Source organism: Barbus barbus (assembly GCF_936440315.1).
Source record: "Barbus barbus genome assembly, chromosome: 11".
Classification (NCBI taxonomy): domain Eukaryota; kingdom Metazoa; phylum Chordata; class Actinopteri; order Cypriniformes; family Cyprinidae; genus Barbus; species Barbus barbus.
The window spans coordinates 24,651,973-24,675,934 of NC_136739.1; the positions used below are offsets into that span (position 1 = coordinate 24,651,973).

General features: G+C 38.5%; 1 protein-coding gene across 1 annotated transcript; it reads left to right on the top strand.

Annotated features, from left to right (window-relative positions):
* Window positions 1–383: 383 nt before the first annotated feature.
* LOC306877402 (sorting nexin-4-like) lies at window positions 384–22,653 on the top strand. The gene is made up of 14 exons (XM_079429172.1): window positions 384–520; window positions 1,573–1,697; window positions 8,055–8,193; window positions 8,269–8,418; window positions 11,160–11,207; window positions 11,595–11,650; window positions 11,764–11,836; window positions 12,145–12,206; window positions 15,072–15,137; window positions 16,652–16,741; window positions 17,135–17,234; window positions 17,878–18,023; window positions 21,213–21,327; window positions 21,471–22,653. Exons 1-14 carry the CDS (start codon window positions 434–436, stop codon window positions 21,516–21,518), a joined length of 1,305 nt encoding a protein of 434 aa, XP_079285298.1. The 5' UTR covers window positions 384–433; the 3' UTR covers window positions 21,519–22,653.
* Window positions 22,654–23,962: the final 1,309 nt, after the last annotated feature.

Sequence of the window (23,962 nt, forward strand, 5' to 3'; positions counted from 1 at the left end):
ATAATAATAATAATAATAATATAAACAGGCCTAATTTAAACAAAGGAAAAACAATATATATATATGAAAAAGTGACAGATTAAGCACTTTTGCTCCTAAATGTAGGCTAAATGTAGGCTATTCAAATATATTTTCAGTGTGCTATTAAGACTTTTAAACACAGTTAGGAAATGCTTGAACAGGTAAAGTTGGGAAATAATCCGCAGAAATCATTTTAATAAAATAATTGGTGAATAAATTGCTGCTCATCAATTCATAAGCCAAACCTATGATTGTTTATTCAAACTTAAATTAATTGCAGTCAATTCAATCGATCTCAAGCAAGAACGATTTTTAATAAACATTTACACCAGTTTATGTTCCACTGTATGTCACGCACGCGTGCACGCGCACAGTGGAAGTTGCCAACGCGCAAGCGCGAGACTGGTAAACCATGGCGGATTCAGGAAGGGATGATATAGCGGTGATTGGAAACACAGATTTTACTCCTTCAGAGTCAGAAAACAACTTGAAGAACACGGTAAAGTCTAAAGCTGAATGTTTTTGTGCGGTGTGGCCGATAATGTGCTGTTTTGTAGATGTTTGCTTCGGCTCATGAATGGCCATGTCTGTCATGTTCATGTTCTGCGAAGAAAACATGAATTACATACATGTTGTTGTTTTTTATTACAGTGTTTATTAGTTAAAAGAATGAGGAATAAAAAATGCTCATATAAATCTACATAAGTAGAAAGTTGCTTTACTTTATATGCTGTCAATGAAGAGCCTTTGCCACGTAGTTTGTAAACACCCAGTATCTCATACACTGTCAGTCTGTAGATATATCAACAAACATCTTGTTTACCTCTCCATACTTCGTTTAATTTCTTCATGGGTTGATCCTTGAGACATGGGACAAAATATGTCCAACATATGTGCCATTACAGTTACAGATATTACAGTTAGTTTTTAATTACAGCTACATTTACAATGAGAAATTAATCAGAAATGATCACTGCGATGTTATTAACACAAATGTACCATTTAATTTGGTTTTCTTTTTATCAAAAATACGATATTTTCACTCACTACAAAACAAACAACCTGTCAGGATGGTGAAAATCACGGTGAAACCATATTTTAGTCTCCATTAATTCATTCATTGTATAGATTTATAATAAATATTTGTTTGTCACATAACTTTTGTATCTGATTGTGTTTCATACTGAGCAATACTGTAGGCATGGAAAGCATTTAGTATTGTGAGAAAATGAAAGCAGGAGATTTCACCTGAACTTGTGAATACATCCCTCCTAATACCGCCAGCTAACAATAGCAAGTGCCCAGTTGTGGTTCAAGGCAGAGATTTAAATTAAATCCTCTTTGCTATTTTTATTTATTTATTAAAAATGGACGATCGCTGTATAATAGATCAGTGATGTTATGTTTACTGGAGAGAAAACTGTTCTCATCAACCCTTTTCATAAGATCTTCAAGCCAAGGTATAGACCTGAACCATTTTTTGCATTGAAAGTATCATAAGGATATTGTAGTGTTTTTGAACATTGTGATTCTCTGGACCAAAATTTACAGATGGTTGAAAAAGGGACAAGTCTTCTGAAGAAGATGGAGATCAGTGTGGCTGAAGCAGAGAAGAGGACTGGGAAGAATGCCGTCAACATGCAGGAGACTTATACAGTGTATCTTATAGAGACGAGGTAAGACACTTGACTTCGCTTTCACAGTGCTACAACATCATTAAAGGTGAAATGTGTAATTTCACCAGAATTACAGATTGATTGTTGTTAAACAGTCACATCCCAAAACCAGTGCTGTGGTTGGTTGTGCAAGTGTTGCTGTGTGAAATTAATCCTACACATTTTTTTTTTGTCTGTGTATTTTCTAAATGCAAGTTATAGATCTTTTCATAAACAAGTCATCTGTGCATATATATTTTTTTATTTTTACCTCATAATTTTTTTTAACCTAACTTGATCTTCCATTGAAATGACAGACTTCTTTCTGGTGATGTATGCTCGACTGCAAGTTCACATTAAGATCTGCCTCCATCCAATCAACAACTGATGAATTATTCTATGCATATGGCGTTTCTCTTGACCATAAATTACATTTATACTGTGGTTGAGCCTATACGAGACACAAGCAGTAACTAAATACTTGTTATTTAAAGAAAACTAGTGGCCCCGTAAACTAGTATTATAGCTGTTCCTTTTGTGAGATAATAATGATGGTCAGGGGTTTGGATGCAGTCGGTTTACAGCTGGAAGTATGGAGCTTCTAAAACTAATCTTTTTTTTAGCCATTGCATAAGATCAGTTTTGGTTATAATGTGTATTTTCTTTGTGAATGTGATAACCTACTTTAGATAAAGCAGGTTTACACATTGACTTTCTGACTGAACTATGCTCACACTGTACTAACTCAAAACATCAAAGATTCACAGCATAACTAGACCAGCTCAGAAACTGTGGAAGCTACAGCAGACTGGTAGAGACCATCGGATTTCCTCTTTTTAAGTCCACTTCATACTTAAATGTTTTCACTAGACCTTTTTTTCCTGTGCCTAGATCTGTCACTTTAACGTTCTTTCTACATCAAATAAAACAAAACGGAAGTATCCCATTGGACAGGAAGTGACATGCAACAGAAGTGTCACTTTCACCTTTTGCCCTGTATGGTTTAATCATACATGTTGGTGCAGCTCCATGTCCAAATTATTGTATCCTACCCATTTTCACACCAAACGTGGTTTTGTGTCATCACTGCTGACAATGCAAAGAATCAGAATCAGAATGAGCTTTATTGGCCAGGTATGTTTACACATATGAGGAATTTGTTATAGTGACAGAAGCTCTACAGTGCAACAGAAAGATAGCAACAGGACAGGACACAGATAATAAAGGAATAATATACAAATAGGTAATGTACAAAATAGCAAAAACACAATATATAATTTAGACAATTGTGTGTGTACAGGTCTGATATGTGAAAATTTTAAATGAAAAAATAAGTATGTGTGGTGAATAAATAATATATAATAGAGTTGTGTGTTCCACATTTAGTGTCAAGTGTTCATGGGAAGTTGTGGCCTAATGGTTAGAGAGTCGGATTCGTAATCCAAAGATTGCGGGTTCGAGTCTCGGGCCGGCAGGGATTGTAGGTGGGGGGAGTGAATGTACAGCGCTCTCTCCACCCTCAATACCACGACTGAGGTGCCCTTGAGCAAGGCACCGAACCCCCAACTGCTCCCCGGGCGCCGCAGCATAAATGGCTGCCCACTGCTCCGGGTGTGTGTTCACGGTGTGTGTGTGTTCACTGCTGTGTGTGTGCATGTTGGATGGGTTAAATGCAGAGCACAAATTCTGAGTATGGGCCATATGTCACTTCACTTTCACTTCATGAGATGGATTGCTTGAGGGAAGAAACTGTTCCTGTGACTTGTCGTTCTGGTGCACAGAGCTCTGTAGCGTCGACCAGACGGTAACAGTTCAAAGAGGGAGTGTGCTGGATGTGAGGGATCCAGAGTGATTTTACCAGCCCTTTTGCTCTCTCTGGATAAGTACAGTTCTTGGAGACTGGGGAGGGTTGTACCAATGATTCGCTCAGCAGTCCGGACTACGCTCCGTAGTCTCCTGAGGTCAGATTTGGTAGCTGAGCTGAACCAGACAGTTATAGAAGTGCAGAGGATGGATTCAATGATGGTGGAGTAGAACTGTTTCAGTAGCTCCTGTGGCAGGTTGAACTTCCTCAGCTGGCGAAGGAAGTACAACCTCTGCTGGGCCTTTTTCACAATGGACTCAATGTGATTGTCCCACTTCAGGTCCTGAGAAATTGTGGTGCCCAGGAATCTGAATGACTCCACTGCAGTCACAGTGCTGTTCATGATGGTGAGTGGGGGGAGAGCAGGGGGGTTTCTCCTGAAGTCCACGATCATCTCCACAGTTTTGAGCGTGTTAAGCTCCAGGTTGTTAAGACTGCACCAGACAGCCAGCTCCTTAACCTCCTGTCTGTAAGCACACTCATCACTGTCCTGGATGAGGCCGATCAGTGTGGTGTCATCTGCAAACTTCAGGAGCTTGACAGCGGGGTCTTTAGATGTGCAGTCGTTGGTGTAGTAGAGGGAGAAGAGCAGTGGGGAGAGAACACAGCCCTGAGGATCTCCAGTGCTTATGGTGCGGGTGCTGGATGAGAATTTTCCCAGCCTCACTAGCTGCTGCCTGTCTGTCAGGAAGCTGGTGATCCACTGACAGACGGAGGTGGTGACGGAGAGCTGGGTTAGTTTATTCTGAAGGGTGTCCAGGATGATGGTGTTAAAAGCGGAGCTGAAGTCTACAAACAGCATCCTCACATAAGTCCCTGGTCTGTCCAAATGCTGCAGGATGAAGTGCAGTCCCATGTTGACTGCATCATCCACAGACCGTATAATAACAGGCTTTAAGAATGTACAGTGTGACACATCAGATTATGAATGATCAGGATTAATTGTTAACTCTAGGTAAAGTATGAACAGTGTGAAATGTAAAATAAGATTAACCAGGATCCCATTTACCTGGGGTTTAGATTTACCCAGTGTTAATGTTTTCAACTGTGAGAGACCTTAAAAGGTTGAGGTATTATCAGTGATTATGCCAAATATTCCCTTTAGCGTTATGACTATGCTCACATTATATTACAATAAAATAGAAAAATAAATTCTAATCATTAATACAGGTTAGGCAAATCTTGGTTTATTGATGTGAACACAATGTGGTAAAAGGGTGGTGATGGCGCAGTGGATAAGACACATGCCTTTGGTGTGAGAGACCCGGGTTCGAATCCACTGTGAGACACCAATGTGTCCCTGAGCAAGACACTTAACCCCTAGTTGCTCCAGAGGCGTGCGACCTCTGACATATATAGCAATTGTAAGTCGCTTTGGATAAAAGCGTCAGCTAAATGAATAAATGTAAATGTAAAAGCAACCACTTTTCCCTATGAGGTGTGGGATTTGATTCAAACATGTTACAATATCTTGGTAGCTTCAGAAGCTGTTAAAATGAACAAAATCCCTTCTTCCAAATATTCCTGAAACAGATTCAAATATAGAATCTTATGAATAGACTACTGAGAGAAAGATAATGTCCCTCAACTTGGCAATTTCAGTGCATTTTTAGCACTCCAACAGGCATGTTCTGTTCATATTGTTTTGATAGAGGGAAACAAGATGCATTCCTAGTTTCAACATTACTTATTCTTCAGACATTCTGCTTTAAATACAACTAGTATCAGCTGTATACAAAGTGACTAACATTTGCTTTTCAACCACTAAAATAGGTAATGTTCAACAATCTGAAAATGGAGCCTAATTGAGACCCCCATATCTCTGTGACTGAACGATAGGGACTTGAAAATGAAGATTCTAAAGAAAAGTTTATTAAGAACTAGAATCTAAAATCATATTGCGATATCTTTAATACTTCTTGAGTTATAGGCAGGCAAACTTTGGAAAAAGAGTATTTATGGCACTCAGACAGGTATGTTTAATGCAGTTATTTTGACAGAACTAAATGAGATAAATCGAACTAAATCTCTAGTTTCAACATTATTTGTTCTTCAGACATTCCTCTTTAAAAGAAAAGTATCATATTTTTGCAAATTGACCCACATTTGGTTTTTAACCACTGAAATATGTACATTTTAACAATTTACTCTTCGAGCCATATTGAAATTCCAATATCTCTAGAACCGAACCATATAGGGCCTTAAAAATGAATACGCCAAAGGGAAAGTTTAAGACCCAATATCTAAAAGGGCATTAAGATATCTTTAATACTTTTTGAGTTACAGGCATGCAAACTTTGGAGAAACATTTTTTAAGTGCTGTTTCGCCATTTTTGAATGGTCACCATTGGCACATAATGCTACAAAGATTGCTAAAGTCAACATATTTTACTAATATACCTACAATCTCTGTGTAAAAATAACATTGTGATGCTGCCATCTTTCTGAAGTAATTTTTAAGTAATTTGACTCTGAATCTCAGGTGAAAATTGCCATTTTATAAATAGTGTATACTGTATAACTCAGTAAATATTAATCCATGGCATTTAATATTCAGGCTATCATTACTACATTACATGTTTATCTTTCTTCAGAAAAAATATTAGCAACATCGAAAATTTGAGCCAGGGAAATTTCTGAAATTTGGTTGATTTGACACGGAATGACCCTATAGCATACAGTAAGCACCTCTGTTCAGAAGGCCATATGATTTGAGGCATCATTCATGTCTGTAGCAGAAACGTTACATGAGTTACATGCTCAGGGTTAAGGGTTTGTTCAAGCCCCTAACCTTAACAGTATATAAACAGTAGTAATAGTGATACTTGTGTTAGCATAAACATTCTTGCCTATATTGAATCATGGAGATAACTAAACACTGCTGTATTGTTGCTCCTTCCCATAAAAGGAAGGACGTGTTTTTGTAAGGACCATGTGGAAGGCATACTGCACACGCAAACAGAGGGCTTTAGAGAGCAGTTTGGTGCCACTTTTCTTAAGGAAAGTTGTACAGTCTGAGTGGAGAATGCCTCCCAGCCAATCCTTACCTTCCTTGTGCCTTGATTTCATCATGGATTATTAGCGTGGAGCACATTATATGCTCCCATTTCTTCCCTGGAGCCCTCGGGAAGTTAAGCTCTTATTTCAAAGTCTCCCCATTTTTCTTTTCCCTCCCTCAATGTATATTTCCCCTGTATCTCTGAATTCTTTTTGCATTTTTCCATCTGAATTATTGAGGGCTCCAACAATTTTCAATTTGAATTTAAAAAGTGTGATTTCCAGGCATGGAAAAGTCATGGATTACTTACGGTTTGTACTAACGGTAAAATATTTATGCCATTAAAAAAATCAATTAATTAATAAAAAATGAAGATAATTAAAATGATTAATAATTGAATAATAATTAAATGCATTTACTGTATAGCCTATTTTGAAATAAGTCTTTTATGCTTGCCAAGGCTGCATTTATTTGATGAAAAACACAATAAAAAATGGTAGTATTGTGAAATATAATTTAAAATAACTGTTTTATGTTTTAAAAAGTCATTTATTTCTGTGATTTTCAGCAGCTGTTACTCCAGTTTGCAGTGTCACATGATCCTTCAGAAATCATTGCTGATTTGGTCCTCAAGAAGCTGATTTGGCACTGTATTTATTTTCTATATTTTATTTATTTATTATTATCAGTGTTGAAAACCGTGATGCATTTTTTCATTTTTAGAATAGAAAGTCCAAAAGAACTTTATTTGAAGTATTTTTTGAAACAAAAAACTTCTGTAACATTCTAAATGTCTTTACTGTCACTTGATAAATATAATATACATGCTAAGTAAAAGTATTAATTTCAATAACAGTCTTGCTGAAAAAAAAAAAATCTTAAGGCGTATTTATTATTTATGCATTTTTACATTTTATCTGTCGACCACTAAAAAGAAACTAATTGAAAATTCATCGGTCAAAAAGTTGTGGGATGCCTGATTATTGCACTTTAAGCAGGGGCACCGTAATGGGGGGAAGGATGATTCCAAGTGCCCTGATCAAAGGGGTGGAACAATGTGATCACGTGATTTCTCCCGGGGGGAAATGTCTACCGATCCCCCTCCCCTCGTTCTAACCCTGGAGTGATGTTTAATTAATGCAGTAGAGTTCATATACATGCTCCTTTATTGCAGTGTGATTTAGTGGAGTTCTGCTTCTAAATTAGCAGCATTCATGGCTTTATGCTCTGGGAATTCAGCAAGATTACACAGCACTGTTAAACCTTTGGCATGTGTTTGAAAAGGCCTTTAAAATGACTACTTTCATAAACCAGAACCACAACTTGAAACTCTCTAGATCTCTGCTGTGTTTATTTCAGATTAGTTTTGTTTAAAAATTTGCTTAAATCAACCCCACATTTCATGATAGAAGTGTTTTTATTTTTTTAAAGACGTTTATATCAAACCTAACTCTAATATTGTATTGAAATGCTATATCCACTTCTGACTGTATGTTAATTTGTTCTTTGTTTTTAGGCCAGTGGATGCTGCATCAGAAGGGACGAATCCTGTGCCCGATTCACTGTGGCGGCGTTACAGCGAGTTTGAGCTCCTTAGAAATTATTTGTTAGTCACCTATCCATTTTTGGTGGTTCCGCCATTGCCTGAAAAACGGGTATGCAAAAAAGTTACCGCTGCTTGTAAATGTGATTTGCATTCATGCACTGTAACGTCATGCTCTTTGCAACAGGCTGAATTTGTTTGGCACAAGCTGTCAGCAGACAATATGGACCCTGACTTTGTGGAGAGGCGTAGGGTGGGACTAGAGAACTTCCTGCTCCGAGTGGCCTCACACCCAGTCCTGTCCAGTGACAAGATCTTCTATTCGTTCCTCACTGAGGTAGAGACTTCTCGCTAAAGCTGTGTGGACAAAGCAAAGGGTGCATCAAACCAGTGCCATGCCTCTCACACTTTGAAATAGACGTTCTATTTGCATCTTTGTTACTGACCTTTCCTTGTCTTCAAATCTTTTGATATGAAGATTTTTTAATTTAGAATTAACTTAAACTTTAACTTAGTAAATTAATTTATATTTCTACTATGCTGTCACTTAAAAAAATGACAATCAATTGACAGCCTAGTAGAAATAGAAATTAATTAAATAAGTAATTGCATATACAATAACAATGAAAAAGTTTTGCTGAAAAAACCCTGTTAAATTATCAAGGCAGACAAACAAAGTACAGATATTATAGATTATAAGAAGTGGCTTTTTGAAGCCAATATTTTTAATTTAATTCTATAGCATACAGGCACGTGCAGAAGGGGGGGCTTTGGGGGCTCAATCAAGCCCCTGCCCTTTTTCAAAATTATTCAAAAGTGCCCCTCTCAGACAAAAAGCAATGATACTGTAGTCAATAAAACTAAATGCATTTGAATTATAATTAACATGACAATGCGTACAAAATGGTAACTAATCGCTCAAAAGTCAGAAAATTTGTTTATTTTTTACATATGTCAATCTGAGGCGTTGCTATGGGTTGCGTGTGTTTTGCTCGACTGACTGATTTTCCAGTCTGTTCAGAAACCTAGCCATATATGGTTCTTTCAGTGAGTAGGTCGAAGGAAGGAAAATAAACCAAACAATATTTTAAACTTTTTTTCATAAATGATAAAAGCTAGTGTGTCAATTGAATTAAAATCCATAAATTATATATTTTTGAATATTACATAATTCATCAATGCCAGTTTGCCATGTATAATACACCAAACAATCATGATCTGGCACAAGTTCAAATTTCATTGGACAATAATGTAAAGTGGAGCAGTTATTTTCTGTTCTTATTCATAAATCGGTTGAAAATTACATGGGACAGTCAAGCTTATTTGTGTAGCGATCTGGATCTGCGGTTTGTTTAATTTATAAATCAATTTACATCGCTGAGGGAGTAGATGCTAAATGACTTCTAACGCACGGCGCAAAACCGCCCAGTGCCAAAAGTCGGAATAATGGTAATCAGTATTCAATTCACTTACATTTACGTTTACTATTTCATGAAACTATCATAGTTAGGGTTAGGGTTAAGCCCAAGTGGCAATTTAAAGGACTTTATCATGTTACCATTTTTGATAATTATGCAGCATTATGAAAGTGTCTTATGCTCATCAAGCCTGCATTTATTTGATCAAAAATACAGAAAAACTGTAATATTGTGAAATAGTATTACAATTTAAAACAATGTTTATCTATTATCTACTTTAAAATATAATTTATTTCTGTGATGCAAAGCTGAATTTTCAGCATCATTACTCCAGCCTTCAGTGCATGATCCTTCAGAAATCATTCTAATATGCTGATTTATTATCAATATTGGAAACTGCTGTGCTGCTTTATTTATTTATTTATTTTTATTTTTTTGGAACCCGTGATACTTTTTTGGGGTTCATTGATAAATTAAAAATGAAAAAGAACAGCATTTATCCAAAATAGAGATGTTTTCTAACAATATTAATCTTAACTATCACTGTTTCTATCAATTTAGCACATTTTTGCTGAATGAAAACTAATTTCTTTAAAAAAACTAAACAAAAAAAAAAACCTGACCTCAAGCTTTTCAACGTATATTGTTGCAAAACTTATATTTTAAATAACTGCTGTGTTTAAAAAAAAACAAAAAAACAACAACTTTTTATTAATCAAAGAATCCTGAAAAAAAGTATCACAGTTTTCCAACATTGATAATAAATCAGAATTGCATAAAATGTATTTTAAAGTATATTAAATATTTGATAAAATAAATGCAGGATTGATGACTTTAAGTGACTTCTTGCAAAAATATAAAATAGTAATTTATCCAAACGTTTGATCTATAATTATTATTTTTTTTACATTGCCCCTATTTTACATTTGAGCCCCTGCCCCTGAGGAACTCTCTTCACATCCCTGATAACATACCATTCCATTAAAAAGTTGGGATTGGTGAGATTTTTAAATGTTTTTGAAAGTCTCTTTATATATATATATATATATATATATATATATATATATATATGAGGAATAATACAGTGAAAACATTAGTATTGGCAAATAATATTACAATTTAAAAGAACTGTTTTCTATTTGAATATATTTGATATATTTTAAATGTAATATATTTTATATTTTAATTTAATATTTTAAAATATAATATATTTTAAAATGTAATTTTTTCATGTGATGGCAAAACTGAATTTTCAGCATCATTACTCCAGTCTTCAGTGTCACATGATACTTCAGAGATCATTCTAATATGCTGATTTGGTGCTCAAGAAACATTTCTTATTTTTATCAATGTTGAAAACAGTTGTGCTGCTTAATATTTTTGTGAAAACTGTGATGTATTTGCAGTTTAATGCTGAATAATAAAAAATCTTACTGATCCCAAACTATTGAACGGTAGTGTAAGCTTTATCAATGTCCTACAGTTCAGCAATTCATGAATTTTTGTGAATTTAAATATTTGAACTAAATTAATTTCTTAAATTGACAGACCTAATGCCACTTTTGCCATTTGAAAAGAAAGAATGATGTTTTAACTGGCATTTCATGCTGATAATGCACTTTGTCAGTGTCAGAAATTCCATCCTTTCTCTGCCCCACAGGAAAATGGTTGGAAGGAAACCGTGTTTGAGACAGGATTTCAGGCGAAGGTATATCAGCACTTTCCAGTTCATTGGGTTCTTTCTCTCTTAGGTCAATATTCGTGTTTTGATATGAGGCTGATTAAATGTGTTCATTTCAAATAAAAATTGTGTGAAGTAACTGAATTGCTACTGCGGTGAAGAATCTGTTATCAGTACGCTGTAGTTTATGTAAACAGGCACAGGAAGTCTGTTGGATCGTTCTGGATCAAACCCGAAAGAGCCTCAGTGTTATATGTTAGTGTATATTATTGCCATATTGCAGTGTTTATCTGATCTCAGTCATTTGAAAAGATTGTTGTAAGGAGTGCCTGTAATTTAGTTTTACACCATCTGAAAAAACAAAACCCAAACATCAGTCTGTCTGTCAACATTTGGCCTTTGTCATTCTTACAGGCCGATTCAAGATTAAAGGCTTTAAATGCCACATTCAGAGTGAAGAATCCAGACAAGTAAGTCATTTTTTGCAAACCGTGTTACGCAGTGTCATGAAATGAATAAAGATATGGCTGTGCTGTTTGTTAACACGGAAATTAACCTTGACCCATGTGTGTGTGTTTCACAGGCGATTTGCAGAAATGAAACACTACGGTGATGAGCTGCAGTCTGTTATTTCACAGCTGCTGAGAATTCGGGCGGTGAGTGTAAACAAAGTCAAGACAGCTGAATATGCAGCTCAATCAGGAAAAATGTCTAATTTTAGTGCTGTATATATTAGGTGTTATTAAGCGATACTGTTGATTTCATTTTAATACTTTTGAGGAAGCATCCTTCTTTACTAAAGAAAAACAATACGATTTTAGGCAACTTTCTGAACTAACTTTTATTGCTTAAATTCTTCTGATTGTGTTTATATCTGGTTGTATTAGAATCATAGAATGAATCTAATAAATATTTGCTGGTCTTTTTTTTATCACATATCTAATAATTTACTCATTTCTTTTAGAGAGCATCTGATCGCCTGTATGGAGTCTACAAAGTGCATGGAAATTATGGAAGAGTCTTTAGGTAATGTTTCTTTGAAAGAATAGGCCTAGTTCACTCATTTAAGAATAATTTACTTATGTCATGTCAAAACTGGTATGGCTTATTGTTTTCTGTGTAACACAAAAATAGATGTTTTGCAGTATGTCCAGGCTCCTCTTCTCCATATAATGACCATGTTTATATGCATATCAATGTCTGATTATGTTTTGGTTAAGACTGCATTCCTGAACAAAGACTAGGGCTGTATACCTTGGAGAACCTGGCGATACGATACATACCTCGATACACAGGTCACGATTCGATACGTACCTCGATACAGAGCTGTCTCGATACGATTTGATACAATGTGACACGATTCGATACGATTCAATAAAAAAACACGGGCCAGAGCCAATTAGTTAATGCTGAACACATTTACTCAACAAACAGAACTCTGCATTTTTCTTCAATTTATTGAAGACAAAAGTGCAGGGCTTGACGCTTACCTATTCCCCAAGGAGCACATGTGCTCCTAAATCAAAAAATTTAGGAGCGCATTAAAAACATTTAGGGGTGCAATGCAAATTTTTCAAATTAGGTGTTTTAGCTTAATAAGGGGATACAAAGAGACATTTACAAGCACCATTATTTAATTTATCAGAATACAGAAAGTACACAAGGTTTTTAAATAATTTTACTTCAGACACTATTTAATAGGCTAATTATGTAATTAGTTATAATCCTATTAAACTGTGTCGGTATAAAATTTTCACAATAATCATTGCAGCTTTTGTCACGGTATATGTTTTTGTTTTTAAATCACAATATATAATTTCTAAGTGAAAAAAAGTGTTGTCCTCCTAACAGGTTAAATAACTTTATTAAAGATAATTTACTAAAAGACTTTTATAAAAAATACATAAAAATATAAAGTAAACAAGTGTTTCAAGATTAGAGTGCAAAAGATTGTTCAAATGAACGAAAGAACAATAGGTAAGTAAGTCCCATTTGTTAACATTAGTTAAAGCAGGTTAACATTAACTAAAAATGTGCAATAGCTAATTGTTGCAGTAGTTAATATTCTTTGTTAATGTTGATTTAATAAAAAATACAACTATGTTAGTTAATGTTAGCTCCATTGAATTATATTAAGACAACTTTTGATTTTATAATGTATTATTAAAAGTTGAAATTAAGATAGCATTATTAATAAATGCAGTCATTGTTTTTTTCATGTTAACTAATGGACCTTGTGTTACTGAACAATAATAACGAATCAGTCGTTGATATATAGATAGGCCCACTGTTCTCTATTATAGATCAGTGGATGGGCCATGTTTTAGCTTAGAAACAATGTTTGAAAATAAATAGCTCATTAAGTCTTTAAATAAGACTTATTTGATGCTATTGTGAAGACTAAAGTGAATATAAATACCTAAATGACTGTGAGTGTGAAACATTATTTACACAGTTTTAGGAAAGTAGCGCAGCTGATTTGTTTACTGGGTTACCGGGGTAACGGCAGCGGCAGCGCCCTCTAGTGGCGAATGTGCGTCATTCAGCGCGTCTTCACTTTAACTCGCTCCGCTTTTCTTCTCATCTGTGCTCATTTAAATTAAACCGTTGCCTTTTTAAAGTTGTAAAGTAATCATATGAGGCTGCATCGCAATTTTTCCATAAATAAACAGAATAAATTAATAGTTTGTTATAGGCTACTGTATAAGTTAGGCTGTTTTGTATTTTGTTTTGTATTCGCACTTGCGCTCCTAAATACATTTTCCAGTTCGCACACATCTATTTTTAGTCGCAAATGCGAGTGAAATGCTCGCACTGTCGAGCCCTGAAGTGCATTATAACAAAGTGCATTTTGCTTAAATATTTGCAACTTTAAGTGCTCTGATTAATTGTACACAAATTGTATTAATCTGGAAATTACCACAAGTAAACATTTAACTTTCCAAGGGTACAGTCTGAGCTCACACAAGCACAAAATCTTCTTCTTATTATTCTTACCTTCTTATTAAATCTTCTTATAATTCTTTTTTGTGACACCATGTACTGCCATAACATATTTCACTATGAAATCACTTAAATGCTACATCTTGCTTTAACATTTTCCATGAGTTTTTTGAAACTCGCGGGCGCCGCTGCGCCCCCTAATGGCTGGGCGGAGTATCGATACTAAGGGCTAGAATATCGATACTGTATCGTTTTTTATTATATCGGTATGTATCTAAGAATCGATATTTTGAGCACACCCCTAACAAAGACTATAAGTAATGTTTCTTTAGCTCAAAATCAGCTAAATAGAATGATTTCTGACGAATCATGTTGCACTGAAGACTGGAGTAATGACTGCTGAAAATTCAGCTTTGTCATCACTGGAATAAATTACATTTTGAAATATATTAGTGTAGAAAACAGTTCTTTTAAATTGTAATGTTTTACAGTATTACATTTTTTACTATACTTTTATTCAGATAAATGCAACCTTGGTGAGCATGAGAGATTACTTTAAAAAAATATACTACATTTGTAAATTTGTCATACTTAATCCCCCTTAATTTAACACTATTCTGTAATTAATCTGAATATTTATATGCATATAAATGTGGTCAGAATATAGCAACAGTCTATATATGACCTGTGAATTATATTTCCCATTTTCTGAAACTATAGTCATTGTGTGATGAATAGACCAGCTCAAGATTTTTTCTCACAGTACAATCAGTACACAGTTCAATCACAATTAAGTACCCTCATTTTGGAGGAGCCAGACATGTTTTATAACGTGCTCTGTAAACTGTTTTCGTGAGAAGCATTTTTGGGTTAGATCTTTTGGGCTGTGATTGTGTAGCAGCGGTCAGCTGCAGTGGTTCAATCTGAGTCTTTGTTTGTTTTGGACAGCGAGTGGAGTGCCATTGAGAAAGAGATGGGAGATGGGCTGCAGAGCGCCGGCCATCACATGGATGCGTGAGTTCACAGCACACTCAATGAGCCATTCTAATGTACCTTTATAGGATTAGTGCAGGATTTTATTGCAGCTGGTTTTGATTGCATTTCTCCTACCTGGGATGATCCTGTTACCCTCTGAGAGCTCATTGAGGGACATGAAATATGAAGGTGCTGTATGATACACTCCATGACTCTCCCGTGATTCTACATATGTGTGCTTCTGGTACTGGGCTGTAAAAGACATTTGCCAGATTGATCTGGATCCTCTCAGATTTCCATTCACGGCCCCCCGATAACAAGTAGCCAGTAAGATGAGCCCTTGGGAGGCTCAGGTTTTAATTTGGCTGGCAGACTGCACTGTGAATCTCCAGGAGCCATGGCCAAAACGTTAAGTGGTCATTTTTTTTCAACGTTGATGATGATGATATTGTTGGAGGGATGCTCTCGCGGTACTGAACTTAGTGAGTCTTTAACCAGCCCCTTTCGTTTCTATGCTGGTTTTGTATTGCTGTCTGTTCTGATGGATTCCAGATTGCTGTACTCGGCAGAAAGGTCAGAGCCTAATACACTGCCTGTCTGTCTCAGCTCTGAAAGAAACAACCTGTCCATCAGCAGCCCCTATTTGGCAGCTGTCAGACTATTTTATGGATCATGTTGCTCACCTATTCCCAAAGTTCCTCAAAATACCCCAAACAGGCTGTGCTGTGGATTTGGCTTTAATTCCAAAGGCTCTTCGTCTGATTTAGAGAGGATAACACATGTAGTTTCACCAGAAATTGCCAAAATATTCCTGCTATCATCAAAATATTATGGTCACAGTTTATATAAAAAGATATGGTTACTAGAAACTCGATGAAAAGATTTGAATATATTAAAAACCGTGGTAATGCCTATTTTGGGTAATTCAGTGAGTTAAATGAAAAGTACTTTATATTATTTGTTTATTTTATCTTTTTATTTGGAACTTGAAAAGTTCAAAAAGATATGATTATTTATGACAAAATATACTGAGTAAGACTCAAAACAACTAATATTATAAAACGATAATGATTCTGACCTAAACATTCATAATTGGATTGGTCATGATCAGAGCTGTTATTAAATAGGCGTTATTCAGTATTGATAAAAAATTGGGGGTCAGCAAGATTTTTTTTTTTATGTTTTTGAAAAGTCTCTACTTCTCACCAAGGCTGCATTTATTTGGGGGAAAAAAAACAGTAACATTGTAAAATATTGCAATTTCAAATAATCTGTTTTCTATTTTAATATATTTAAAAATGTAATTTATTTCTGTGATGGCAAATCTGAATTTAGCTTATTTTATTCTGGATTCTTTGACAAATAGAAAGTTCAAAAGAACTGTTATTTGAAATTGAAATCTTTTGTAACATTATAAATGTCTTTACTGTCACTTTTATTCAATTTAATGCATCATTGCTGAAAACAAATATAGCATATAAAGGTAAAGTAAAAAAAAATTTGAACAGTAGTGTACACACATCTGTGACCAATTACCCTTTTGTATGTTACAGGTACGCTGCTTCCGTAGATGATATTCTAGAGGAAGAGGAGCATTATGCTGATCAGCTGAAGGAGTACCTTTTCTACGCTGATGCATTAAGGTACAATATTCATTGCTGTTACGTTGCCTCATCTTAAAGGGATAGTTCACTCAAAATGAGAATCGTGGTCATTTATTTGCCTGAACTATTTTAAATGTGATTTGAAGCATACTAAACACGAGCTGTTATAACAATGTGGTTGATTAGAAATGTACATGGGCCCTGTTCTCACTGAACTCTTGGGAGCTGATATAGCCCCCTCTGGCTGATTAAGTTACATGCAACTTTTGGTACACTGTGAATACACAAACCTTCATCAGTTCCCAGTTTTCTTGAAAGTGATCACAATGCAGGGCATCTAGGCTTTCAGTTCAACAATTTCCCTAAGAAACAATGAGACGATCAGCTTTTATGATTGATTTTGCATATTTTGTGGTTTATGTGCTTTCACAGGGCAGTGTGTAGGAAGCATGAACTGACACAGTATGAACTAGAGATGGCCGCCCAGGATCTGACCTCTAAGAAACAGCAGCGGGAGGAACTCGCCACAGGGGTCAGTGTCCATTTGACCACATGACACAACTCAAAGATTGGAGAACTCCACATCACCCCTCCTATGTCTGGAATGGGGGACTTTCCAGCAAGGTTTATATAAACCAGGGCTCATGTCATATCAAAAGAATGAGGAAAGAATATAGAGGAAGCAATTATTAAACATAAAATAAATAAAGCATTTATTTTCTGTTTTTCAAGGTTTAATTTAAAAATATAAATTTTAAGTTGGATATAATGCAGCATTTACTTTTGTCCCACAGCCCTCAATCAAGTTTGAGTTTTGGTCTTTCATAGTAAAAGGTTTGGGCATCTCTGCTTTAAAACATGTTTGGGTTTGCACATTGAAAAGATTTTTAACAGTTTTATACAGTTAAAATTGTGTTTGCATGAATAGAGCCTGTAGAGAATTACCTCATTGGCACATTTAACATGTAAACATTTTAGCAGCACAAAAAGCCAATGACATACAAAAGACATTCTGATCCGATTGGCTGATATGAATAATTACTAGGCCCACTTGGCCAAAAAATGGGAGTAAAAATGTCCATATTTCAGCTTTCTGCAAATAAACATGGGAGGAAGAGTGTGGCTTACTCCAGCCAATGGGTGTCATTTACTTTTACTTTTTTTCCCCTGTGTAGACGATACGGACCTTCTCTCTGAAGGGAATGACCAGTAAACTGTTTGGACAAGAGACCCCAGAGCAGAGAGAGGCCAAGCTGAAAATGCTGGAGACACAGATTGAAGAAGGAGAGGAACTGGTCAAAGACAGAAACACAGAATGCGAGTAAGCATTATTGCACTATTCACACACAACTAAATTTGTGTACTGCTGATGACGAAAAGCAATAAATGTTGTCAGAAATTTACTTGATTAGGTGGTTTATGAGCTGAGAAGCTTGCTCAACAAAACTCCATTGCCTTCTTATTCTCTGTGGCAGTACAGAAATTATGAAATATACACTATTGTCACGTTCCCTCTCGGGATACAAGGAGCGAGGAGACGTAGGAGTTCCAATAAGCACATTTATTATCAACCAGCCGACAAACAGGGATCATGGGGAGAGACGAACACATCTGACGTGATGACCGGACACAGGGGCTAGGAAACACAGGGCTTATAAACACTAGGAAAACAAGGAACAGGTGTGGACTAATCAAACACAGGGCTAGGGACTAATTAAACTAATGAGGAAAGGAACGAGGATGGCCAAATAGGGACACGAGAGGAGGGGAAACACAAGACAAGGACTGACATGTAACATATCGCCCCCCTCCCAGAAGGTGCGTCCCGCACCGTAACATACACATCACGGGCGGGGGGGGGGCGGGCGCTCTGGAGGCTGGAGCAGGGCCCGGACAGGGAGGAGACCAGGGAAGCCTCCAGGGCGGATCAGGGGCCTTGGGAGGCCATGGCAGGACTGGAGATTCGGGAGGCCATGGCGGATCTGGAGCCTTGGGAGGCCATGGCAGGACTGGAGATTCGGGAGGCCATGGCGGATCTGGAGCCTTGGGAGGCCATGGCAGGACTGGAGATTCGGGAGGCCATGGCGGATCTGGAGCCTTGGGAGGCCATGGCGGATCTGGAGCCTTGGGAGGCCATGGCAGGACTGGAGATTCGGGAGGCCATGGCGGATCTGGAGCCTTGGGAGGCCATGGCAGGACTGGAGATTCGGGAGGCCATGGCGGATCTGGAGCCTTGGGAGGCCATGGCGGATCTGGAGCCTTGGGAGGCCATGGCAGGACTGGAGATTCGGGAGGCCATGGCGGATCTGGAGCCTTGGGAGGCCATGGCGGATCTGGAGCCTTGGGAGGCCATGGCAGGACTGGAGATTCGGGAGGCCATGGCGGATCTGGAGCCTTGGGAGGCCATGGCAGGACTGGAGATTCGGGAGGCCATGGCGGATCTGGAGCCCTTTGTGGCCTTGGCCTTTGGCCTGGCCACACAGACTGGGACTATATGGCCCCCCCCCAAAATTTCTTTGGGAAAGTTCCCCTCTGGGGGCCACATTGGAGGAGAGGGCTCTTGGGGGCGCTCGGGAGGAGCGGTAACCTGAGGGCGCTCTGGAGGAGCGGGCCCTAGAGGGCGCTCTGGTGGAGCGGGCACTTGGGGGCGCTCTGGAGGAGCGGGCACTTGGGGGCGCTCTGGAGGAGCGGGCACTTGGGGGCGCTCTGGAGGAGCGGGCACTTGGGGGCGCTCTGGAGGAGCGGGCACTTGGGGGCGCTCTGGAGGAGCGGGCACTTGGGGGCGCACGGGAGGCGCGGAGCTGGACGGAACCAGCGGAGACGAAGGAGAGCTGGACGGGACCAGCGTAGATGCAGGAGGGCGCTCTTGCAGCGCGGACTCCTGAGGGCGCTCTTGCAGCGCAGACACTTGAGGGCGCACGGGAGGCGCGAAGCTGGATAGAACCAGCGGAGACGAAGGAGCGCTGGACGGGACCAGCGGAGACGCAGGAGGGCGCTCTTGCGGCGCGGACTCTTGAGGGCGCTCTTGCGGCGCGGACCCTTGAGGGCGCTCTTGCGGCGCGGACCCTTGAGGGCGCTCTTGCGGCGCGGACCCTTGAGGGCGCACGGGAGGCGCTGGGCTGGACGGGACCAGCGGGAACTCAGGTGGGCTGGACGGGACCAGCGGGAACTCAGGTGGGCTGGACGGGACCAGCGGGAACTCAGGTGGGCTGGACGGGACCAGCGGGAACTCAGGTGGGCTGGACGGGACCAGCGGGAACTCAGGTGGGCTGGACGGGACCAGCGGGAACTCAGGTGGGCTGGACGGGACCAGCGGGAACTCAGGTGGGCTGGACGGGACCAGCGGGAACTCAGGTGGGCTGGACGGGACCAGCGGGAACTCAGGTGGGCTGGACGGGACCAGCGGGAACTCAGGTGGGCTGGACGGGACCAGCGGGAACTCAGAAGGGCTGGACGGAACCAGCGGGAACTCAGGAGGGCACGTGCGTGGAGCCGGCACTGGAGGGCACGTGCGTGGAGCCGGCACTGGAGGGCACGTGCGTGGAGCCGGCGCGGGAGGGCGCTCGGGAAGCGCGGGGTCGCGGGGGCGCTCTGGAAGCGCGAGTTCGCGGGGGCGCTCTGGAAGCGCGAGTTCGCGGGGGCGCTCTGGAAGCGCGAGTTCGCGGGGGCGCTCTGGAAGCGCGAGCGGCGGCGGGCTCGGGGGAGCCGCTGACGACGGCGGGCTAGCTTCGACTCGGGCCCGGAAGTCTCCCAGACACCGGTATATCCCCAGCCTCCAGGTCAATCCCGTGGTGTCTGGGAGGTTCATGGGGCGGTGGTGACAGGCCCCGAGCCGGAAGAGCTGGAGGATGACAGCGTCGTGCAGCTCCGCCTTCCCGGCCAGCTCGCAGAACTCCTCCGTGTACTCCACGAAGGGGAGATCGCAGAGTATCAGGGCGCGGAGGCGGGCGGCGAACTCCATCGCCATGGAGGGAGCGGGAAAAAAGGAGCGCCGCTTACTTTGTAGGTCCGGTCATCTGTCACGTTCCCTCTCGGGATACAAGGAGCGAGGAGACGTAGGAGTTCCAATAAGCACATTTATTATCAACCAGCCGACAAACAGGGATCATGGGGAGAGACGAACACATCTGACGTGATGACCGGACACAGGGGCTAGGAAACACAGGGCTTATAAACACTAGGAAAACAAGGAACAGGTGTGGACTAATCAAACACAGGGCTAGGGACTAATTAAACTAATGAGGAAAGGAACGAGGATGGCCAAATAGGGACACGAGAGGAGGGGAAACACAAGACAAGGACTGACATGTAACAACTATATGCTCCAAATACAAATGCTCATTTTGTTGCATCCCTGAGAAACTCACCTAATAAAGGTGAGTTGAACCCAAAAACAGGCTAATTATTCAGAGCTTTCTTAAAAATAAGTAGATTTGAGGATATATCCATTCACGTCAAAGCTTCATTTGAGTAATTATTTCACACCAAGAATCTTTGTCTTTTTTTGTAGCGAGTTTGTGGAAAGTGCATGGGTGGACATTGAGAGGTTTAAAGAGCAGAAAGACCACGATCTCAGAGAGGCTCTCGTCAGCTATGCCATCATGCAGATCAGCATGTGTAAAAAAGTGAGTAGCATCAAAGCCAGCAAAAAAAAACAACTAAAAAACATTTTGTCATTACAAAACAATCAAAAAACCAGTTTCTACTGATTAGACACAAGGGAGAAGTGGCATACTTGTATAAAAAAATAAGCATGTTTTGTTTTTAGGGAATTCAAGTGTGGAACAATGCTAAAGAGTGCTTCAGTAAGATGTGAGGGTTCCAGCCACGACAACCAGAACACCAGGAGGCCTTGGAGATGTCAATCCAGAAAAGCATACACTCCTAGAGACTGGCCTTGGGGACTAAAGTCTTTCTCTCAATCCTAAACATTTGTCAGCCTCTTGCATCTGGTGCTCTGGTGTAAATGGGTATCAATTACACTAGTTTAAGAGTCCAAATAATGACTGAATGGGGTGCTGTTTTATTTATTTCCATGTTCACAAGCCAGATTTTAAACCTGGTTACTTTTGTTACTGCACTAATTTGACCTACACGAGAGTTTGTGAAGGTAACGGACAATTCTTAACACTTCAGACAGAAACAAAAGAACAACTTAATTAGTATTGATTAATCTTGAACCGTGGAATCACTTCTTTGTAATTTGTTAATGTCTTTTCCTTTATGCTTTTTGATGCCAAAATGTGTTAAAATCATTCCTTTTTTTTCTACTTTTCATCAGCTTTTACTACTTTAGTTCACCTTAAAACACAAAAGCACAGATTAAAACTGTCAAGGCAAAATAAGAGGGTGGGTTTTCTTAGTGAATCCAGCAGTTCCATTTTTATCGTACCCCACACCCCTCCTCATAATGGTGGTCTTGCACATCTGGAACGTGTCCAGTTTCTGTGGAACATGCAAAATGATCTTTATCACCTGGCGCAGAGGACACCAAAAGTCAGATTTCCTATGAAAGCAAAGTAACTTGTCTTACTCGCATGCAAACTAAATTTGCCCTGACGCCCATACAGCAAACAAAGTGGCATAAATTCATCATAATATGCTGGTCTGTCACTTTTCTGCACATTTAGCCATAAAAACATAAGCTGTTTGTGACCACTGATCCCCTCCCTTTATATGGTTCAGTTCATCCGAGAAATATTAATATGCTGTTTATGTCCTATTCAAGACTTAACTCTGCATATTTTATTTGTTGCCTCAGCTTTCACTATGAATGCCATATTTGTCATCTGTTATGATGGGTGGGCGGATCAGTGTTTTGATATAAATCTGGCTGAAGGAATACAATTTTTGGGGGGGTTCAAAGTGGGGCAGATAAAACCCTTTTGTATATATACTGTTAAAATCATTGTGTAACACTAATGGTGATAATAAAAAAAATACCATTATCATTTGGCTTGTGTTTTCATATGTTGTGAGGGTCGTTTGGATTTTTATGTAGTTCATTTTGATTGTATTTCAGTGGATATGAAATTGCTTGAGGTGTAATGCAAATACACCATGTATGAGAATGCTCATGTATGTCAGGGAATTACATAACCAAATATATTTAAAAGTTTAATTTTAACACTGAATAAGAATTGAGCTGTATACTGGTAAAAAAGAGTGCATTTCTTTTAACTGATCAAGCCTCTCAGCCATTTTCTCAGGAAGAATCTCCATTTGTTTCTGGGTTGTAATGCTTCCCTCTTGTGGCGTGTTATACTTATGAACAAATTTTATAACCAAAGCCTTTGATATTACAGATTGTGCTGTGGTCAGATGTTTTGTTTGAATTTGAATTTGTTTGAAGGTTTACAACAGGTTTTAACAAGTTAAATGAGTGAACACTTTTTTATTTATTTTTTATCAAATTGAGCCAAGATCAGAAATTAATATTTTTATATTTAAGTGCCACTATTTAACCTGTTCAAGTTGTTTTTAGGGCAGTGGTTCGCAACTTTATTTTTACTTAAATGCCCCTCATAAGGACTATATCATCTCTCATCTCATCTCTAAGACTATATTCAACAATCCTTCATATTGGATATATTTTTCTGTGGTATTTCTCGTAATTATGTTGATGGTTTAATTAAAACTGGTTGTTTTTAACCTTTTTATTAACAGAAACTGGGAGTGTTTATATATTAATTAATTAAACGTTTTTTTCCCCCAACAAAATAAAAAAAATATATTGAGATTAATTTTGTTTTTGTGTTTTTAGCATTTAATTCATTTTATTTATTATCATTGTTTTTACATAAATAATTTCAGGTTATCCCCCTGGAAGTTTATTTTAGGGGCTTTTTAACCTTTGAGGGTCTATTTCTATTTCTGTTTTCACATACAATATAGTGCATCATTTTGAAATGTATAAAACATTAAAATATATCTCAAATGACTGTCAAGTCATTCAAATAAATGTACAATCTGAACAGAGATAATCAGACTATAAAATGCGATATGCATATCTAGATAGACCTGAAATAAAATATAATTCAAATATAACAATGTTACAAATGTATTTATATAAAAGTATTTATTTATATATTATTTAAATGTAGTCTGCACAACTAATATTTCAGAGATTTTAAAAATATTTTTTAATATTAATTTGTTAATTTATTTAACACCAAAAGAAAAAATAAATAAAATCCATGAAATTAAAAGATACAATCCGCTAATATTTGAGGATTAATTTGGTCAGCTATCCTTACCTGC

Excerpts from the sequence above, each read along its gene's own strand:
- LOC306877402 (XM_079429172.1), top strand. The coding sequence starts at position 434 with ATGGCGGATTCAGGAAGGGATGATATAGCGGTGATTGGAAACACAGAT. Across the intron at positions 12,207-15,071 it reads AATTATGGAAGAGTCTTTAG|CGAGTGGAGTGCCATTGAGA; the intron begins GTAATGTTTCTT and ends TGTTTTGGACAG. Across the intron at positions 18,024-21,212 it reads GACAGAAACACAGAATGCGA|CGAGTTTGTGGAAAGTGCAT; the intron begins GTAAGCATTATT and ends CTTTTTTTGTAG.